The sequence below is a fragment of the Camelus ferus genome, chromosome 9, assembly GCF_009834535.1.
Source record: "Camelus ferus isolate YT-003-E chromosome 9, BCGSAC_Cfer_1.0, whole genome shotgun sequence".
Lineage (NCBI taxonomy): Eukaryota > Metazoa > Chordata > Mammalia > Artiodactyla > Camelidae > Camelus > Camelus ferus.
In genome coordinates this window covers 17,614,532-17,621,017 of record NC_045704.1, presented here as the reverse complement: position 1 = coordinate 17,621,017, position 6,486 = coordinate 17,614,532, and the positions used below count along the sequence as shown (strand labels likewise).

Sequence of the window (6,486 nt, the reverse complement as noted above, 5' to 3'; positions counted from 1 at the left end):
GTTGTCCTGTGGCCCCTCTCCCTGGCAACTCAGTTACCCCTTCAGTAAAAAAGAAGGGTTTGGTGGTGTCTAGGAGTTCTCCCCTCGCTAAAGAAGGTAGAAACGAACATATTTATGGAGAAAAAGACAAACACGCAGAGAAAAGCAGACTTTCTGAAGCTCCTAGTGAGGAATAGGCACATAGATACTCACATGGTCACACAGACAGCCTCCCCCACTGCAAAGTAACAGACACATGAATTAACACTTAGGCTCAACTGGTCACAAATACAGAGACACACATCCAGACACAGAGTAACAAAATTATTTGCAAACACATGCACAGGCAGGTAGTCACCAGGAACAGGAAAAAGTAGAGTAACAGATACGGATATTGTAAAGTGACACAAATACTCAGACATACAGAGTACGTATAGAGTACTCACAGACCCAAGCGTTCAGATTCACACAGAAACACAGGCACAGAACACCTCCGATAGTCACAAGCCCACAAAGGGACTCTTGCCAAGACAAGCCCACTGTGTTTTGCACGCATCGCGGGCACACGTTCCTGGGTGTGTCCCGCAGCAGCTGGAGGAACCCTTGGCAGCGCCCGGACGCCCCCCGGTGGTAGCTCTTGAGAACCGAGAACAGTTCAATCCGGGCCACAAACTTTTTTAGGACAAACCATTGTGGGAAGCTGGGAGGAGAGAGGAAGTCGGACGTGGGCGAGGGGCGGGGTGTCTGGACTGGAACCTCCGGGCCCACGTGAGTGTCTGTCCCGCTTCTGAGTGGGTGCTGTGTGTCTAGGTTGCCGTTGTGTAAGCTTGTAGTGTAACTGTCCTGTGCGTCTTTATCATTTGATGCTGTGCCAACCTTAGTGGGCACATCTATACCTCAGTTTGGTATATTGTCCCCTGAATTGATACATTTGATCCTACATATGCCATTTGTTTATCTATGCTGTGTGTGCGCCTTTGTCTAAGCAGAGGTTGTGCGGGGCTTTTGTGGGCTTTAGGTATGATTCAGTGGGCAGCGGGAGTTTGCGTTGTGTATTTCCATAGTGTATCTTGTGTCTTTTGAGTTAGAAGCGACAAGTGGTGCAGGGTTAGACATTGTGAAATTCTGTGGGTTTAGTGGCATGAGGCTTAATTACGGACCTGTCTGTATAAGCTTGTCACTATAGACGCCAAACAGGCGGATCTACTGAAGAGCAGTTCAGAGGATTTGGGGTAGAGACTCCTGAACTTCTGGAGGTCTTTCCGGAAGGGAAGGCTCTATGATCCCGTGCAGAGCGCCCATTCCACGTAAGATCTCAACCATAGAGAAAGACGGCAGCCCAGTTGTGATCAGGGAAAGAGGCGCCCGAGAGATGTACTATCAAAGGGGAGAGGGTGCGATTTCCCTTACAACTTTTCTCCGGTTGTTAGTCTAGCCTTCTATTTTCAAACCTTCAGGACGCTCTGAGTGAAAGGGTTGCTTTTCATAAAAGCAACTGAGTTTATTCCAGATTAAAAATCATTTATCTACTCAATCTCTATTTCGTATACTTCCCTCTGTAGCCAAATTTGTAAGGCCGACCGTAACCAGAATGACCAATCTGGTTAGGTTTTCCTAAAACGATCCAACTGTACTAGCTTTTGTGAGATAAGACAGTAACTGTGATTGGTGGACAGGTTGTTTTGAAACCGCCCTAACGGCAAGGGGCAGGTCCTTCGTGAATTCATCTCTTTCCGGTTTCTTAAAGGCAATAGTGAAAGGGGCGGGGGAGGGGTCCGCCGACCCTCCATTTGATTGGTTCTAGTGATTTTACCCGCTTGTACCCCTCTAGGGGCGGGAGATTTAGTCCAATCAAAATATGTGTTACAGAGACACTAGTTTGATGAAAGGACTGTGCAGGACAGGCCGTGGTGGTGGGGGTGGATCATTTTGAGACCTCATCGCTAAATGGCCCAAGTCTTTACTCCCTTTCCCTGATTTGACTCTACGGGAGCGGGCGCGCGGGCGCTACCCAATCACTGCGCGCTCCGCCTCCCTCCTTTTCCCGCCCTCCCGCTTCGGCCAGGGTATCGACGTAGGCCAACGCTTCCTCCCCGGCAGCTCTTAAGCACTTTCATTGCCGTTTTTTTGAAAGACGTGCTCTGATTGGCTTAGTCTCTGGGCCCGCGCCCGTTGCCCCCATGCGGTGGCCAATTGGCACCCGTGTTGCATCGCACAGGTCCGCGGAGGAGGGGGAGGTGGCGGCGGCGGCCATTTTGAGCTGCCGCCGCCATTGGAGTGGGGGGCCCCCCCCTTTCCCCCTTCGCCTCCTGACAGGAAAGGTTTAAGGGGGACAGAGCCCTGGGAGGCCGGTCCGGGCTCGGGGGCCGCCCCGGGGGCCCGGGCCATGGATGTGCGCCGTCTGAAGGTGAACGAACTTCGCGAGGAGCTGCAGCGCCGCGGCCTGGACACTCGCGGCCTCAAGGCCGAGCTTGCTGAGCGGCTGCAGGCGGCGCTGGAGGCCGAGGAGCCCGACGACGAGCGGGAGCTCGAGGCCGACGACGAACCGGGGCGACCCGGGCACAACAACGAGGAGGTCGAGACCGAGGGGGGCTCCGAGCTGGAGGGGACCGCACAGCCACCGCCGCCCGGGCTGCAGCCGCACTCGGAGCCCGGCGGCTACTCGGGGCCGGACGGACATTGTGAGAGTGCGCGGGGCGGGGGCCGGGGAGCCCGGAGTCCGGGCCGAGGAAGGGCTGTGGGACGCGGGAGTCCGGCGCCTGAGGTCGGGGAGACGGTCGTAGGATCGGGGGATCCCGCTACCCGCCGCTGAAAAGGATCTGGGGACAAGGCCCGCGGGACGACTGGAGGGTGGATCCTGGCTTTCGGTGCAGGGGAGATACTGGATTGGGGGCCTTGGTTCCGAAGATGAGGAAGGTCTTGGGGGGTGTAGAGGATTCTGAAGCCTAGGGCTCAGAAACCGGAAGCCGTGGTTTCTGGAGCCGAAGACAGACGGAAGAACGAGAGGTTTTCTATTCTGGGGTTGAGGAGGGTCTTGGAAATGGTGATTTTAGGGTTTGAAGCTGGGGAGGCTTGGGAGCTGTGTTAGCCCAGCCTATGGGCTGGGCATTGGGAGCTGTGTTTTCAGAGCTGGGGAAGGAGTGACCAGGTGCCTAGGGCTGGGAGAGTTTTGAGGATGGAGGATCCTGGAGTTTGCTGCTGTATGAGGTACCGAGAATTCTTATATTTGGTACTGGGATGGGTTGGTAAGATGGAGTGCTGGTGTCTGTCTGGGGAAGGTCTGATGGACTATGTGTTCTGGTGTTCCGCTGGTGAGCATTTAGAGGATGTGGGAGACTACTGTATATTGTACTATGTTGGACCCACATCTGTGTGAGGATGGCCTGGGGGACGCTGAGGTCCAGGGCTGGAAGGCCAACCTTGAGGCAGGGGCAACCTGGTATCTGGTGCTGGCAATATGGGGACCTTCTGGTTGACTTCTAGAGGGAGGTATATGGAAACTTGGTGTCCAGAGGCTGGTGGAGGACAGAAGGGTGATTCACTGGGTGAGGGACCTGGAGGTCTAGAGCTCGGAAGGCTCTGAGAACGTAACACAGTGGCCACTGTAAATAGTATAGGTTGTTTGGAGAATAAAGGTAGCTGGGAGTGGGATGGAGTAGATAATAAGCTGGTGGAGTTTGAAGTCAATGGAGTATCTGGGGGATAGAGAATTCTTGTGTCCAGCACAGGAGTATGTAGCTGATCTGGCAGATATAGGGGAGAGGAGAGCACGTAGGATGTGGAAAGTGAAAGAAAACCTATTGACTTGGCTGGGGGCCTCAGGGTGGAGTAGAGGGAGTGTTTCTGGGGCTGAGCATCTCCACGAGAGGGCTCCTTGGTCCCCAGAAATAGTTGTGTGCCTGGGGATTGGAGGGGGCTTCATGGGGTAGCAGGGAATCTCTGCATCAGCCAGAAGGTATGACTGAAGGAGAGGGGATGGAGTAGGTCTGTGATTTTCTAAATAGAGGAGACCCTGGTATGGGAGGGAGTAAATCTGGAGTTTAAAAAGGGTGGCTTTCTAGCAGGACTAGGGAATGGGGATCGGAGAGATTGAGGAGTAAGTGGAAAGGACTCTGGCATCCAGAGTTTATGTTATTTCTCTGAAAAGAAGATACCCTGAGCCATGGGGCTAAGAGGGAATGAGGTGAGCAACAGGGTCAGGGAAGAGACTAGATTTGGGGTTGACGTTGGGTGTTTTCTTGTTCAAGAGAGATGGGATCTTCTGGAGCAGGGTAATCTGAGTGTAGATTTGGGGTAGAGGGCCATTGACTAGGACCCATGTGCTGTGAAGAGTACTGTCTATTTCGTAGATCTGTGAGGGAAGGAGGAGTGGCCCAGTGTGCCTGTCTAGGGCAGGCAAGACCCTGGCAAGAATGCCTAGGAAGAAGGGCCAGTGACCCAGTGTCTCCAAAAGAGTGAGGTGCTTTAGAGCACAGACTCTAGATTCAAATTTGTTTCAAATCTGGCTCCATGGCTCGAGCAAGTAACTTCACCTCTGTGAGCTCTGTTTTCTTTGTGTGTAAAGTAGGGATAATAATAGTGCCCCCAGGATTGTTATGAATGAGATCACATGTGTAAGGGGCTTAGCACTGGACCTGCCTATTATTCCGACTTGGATGTTTTAGCAGAGAAGGGCCCCAGAATCATACCTTCTGTGGGCGAGGCTGCCTCTGTGAGCACAGGAAAGATCCTCAGAAAGAGAGATGTGAGGCTTTTGTGGCAAGAACACTGCTTAGAGCTTGAAAGAAACAGAATGGTTTGAAAGGGCCCCCTGTATTCTAATTAAGGAGATACTCTCTTCCTTTCTCCCCTATTCCCTATGACAAAATCCTTTGAGCTCTCTTTATACCCCTCTCCAACCCTTCCTTCAGCCCTGGTAAACAGACCTGTAGCAAACCACGTGATCTGTGACTTTTCCTCCCTTTGGGCTGCACCTGGTTTGTGCCCAGATATATTTGTCCTCTGAGAAAGGATCCAGTCAGTTAGTAGGCGGCAGAATAGTCTCTTCTTCCCTGTGGTTCTGCCTCACTGGTCCTGGCACAGCCACCACTAGGGCCCTGGAGGCACCTGGCAGAGCTTGCCCCTGGGGCGGAGAACCTGCTTACTCCTCACCCTAGGTTTCCAAGGTTCTCTTTAGGTTTGACTACAGGGTTCTCCTTGAGGAAGTTTCAGGTTTTAATCCCACCTCTGAGCTTTCACATGTGTTATCTCAACCCCAGGAATGTTTTCTCCATTCTCATCACTGAATTATCACCTGTGTATTCTTTGAGTTGAGGCTTATTTTTTACTTTCTGAATCCCTGGTCTCAGCCCCTTGTACTTCTTTTGTAGCCCTTAACATGATCATAATTTTTGTGCTTAAGTATTTGTTTAATGTGTGTCTATCTCACTAAACTGAAGGCTTCAGTGAGGTAAGCTTATTCTCGGCTGTCTCCCAGCATCTGGTGTGTAGTATGCACTCCGTGAATAGTTGGTATTATTATTTGCCCCACTTCAGTTAAGCTCCTCTTGGACCCACAGGACACCTTCCCCAAACCCTTCTCATCCACCTAACTCCAAAGATTTTAGGACTTACCTCTAATGAGACGGAGGCCACTATTATCATGACTCCTGTTTTCTTAACAGTTCCTTTCATTTCTTCCCCATCTCCCCTTCATCTGAGATGGTTACCCCTTATCATTACAGTTATTTTAAGGTGGAAGAGATTTTTAAAGAGGGTTGGCTATGCAGGTGGAGATAGTGAATTCGGTTGGACAGAGGACTGGTTTGTAATCTGAACAATTTTTAAGGTTGTACTCTGAAGGTAACTCCCTAAGCATTATACCATGTCAGAGAATAGCTTGGCTGGTGGCTTTTAAACTGTGCTCCATGGAGTCCCAGGTGTCTGGAGCTGCCCCCCACCCCCGCCCTAGTGGGGACTTAGAGGATGAAGTCAAGCTGGACTTCTCTGATTGTCCCATTTCCTTGCTTCAGCTGGAGCAGTTCTGCTTCATTTGGTTTTGTATGTTGGGATTTCTTAGAACCCAGTCACAGATAGATCTCCAACCTTTTGAGGGGCAAGAGGGCACGTCCTCAGGCAACTGGGGCCCCTTACTGCATAGGTGGGTTTCCATCTGAAGGTGTTGTATACCTTTTAGCCTTTAGCAGGCTGTCCCCAGTGGGGATGGTGTTGTGTTGCATTAAAATGCCACCCCTGGTCCCAAGAAGCACCCTTCTGACTGGCCATTTTTTGTTTTAAGATGTCATGGACAATATTACCAGGCAGAACCAATTCTATGAGACCCAGGTCATCAAGCAAGAGAACGAGTCAGGCTACGAGAGGAGACCACTGGAAATGGAGCAGCAGCAGCAGACCTATCGCCCAGGTAGGAAAGCAGGTATTTCTTTTGAAGGAAATAGAATCAATATGTGAGTGGCCCTTACCCTCTGCCTGGGGCCTCTCTTCTCGAAGAGACTTTGCATCTTCCTC

The 6,486-nt window shown here is 51.5% G+C and overlaps 1 protein-coding gene across 6 annotated transcripts in view; it reads left to right on the top strand.

The window, feature by feature from the left end:
- Nucleotides 1-728: 728 nt before the first annotated feature.
- The window catches only part of HNRNPUL1 (heterogeneous nuclear ribonucleoprotein U like 1), a 33,134-nt gene continuing 27,376 nt past the window's right edge, over nucleotides 729-6,486 (top strand). For 2 of the 6 annotated variants that reach the window (XM_032485992.1, XM_006189818.3), the window contains exons 1-2: nucleotides 729-747; nucleotides 6,257-6,382. In XM_032485992.1, coding sequence (XP_032341883.1) covers nucleotides 6,262-6,382 — 121 coding nt within the window. In that variant the 5' untranslated portion in view covers nucleotides 729-747; nucleotides 6,257-6,261. Of the gene's footprint in view, nucleotides 748-2,208; nucleotides 2,661-6,256; nucleotides 6,383-6,486 lie in introns of those variants that run through there. The other 4 variants (XM_014563575.2, XM_006189817.2, XM_032485990.1 and 1 more) reach the window with 3 other exon arrangements.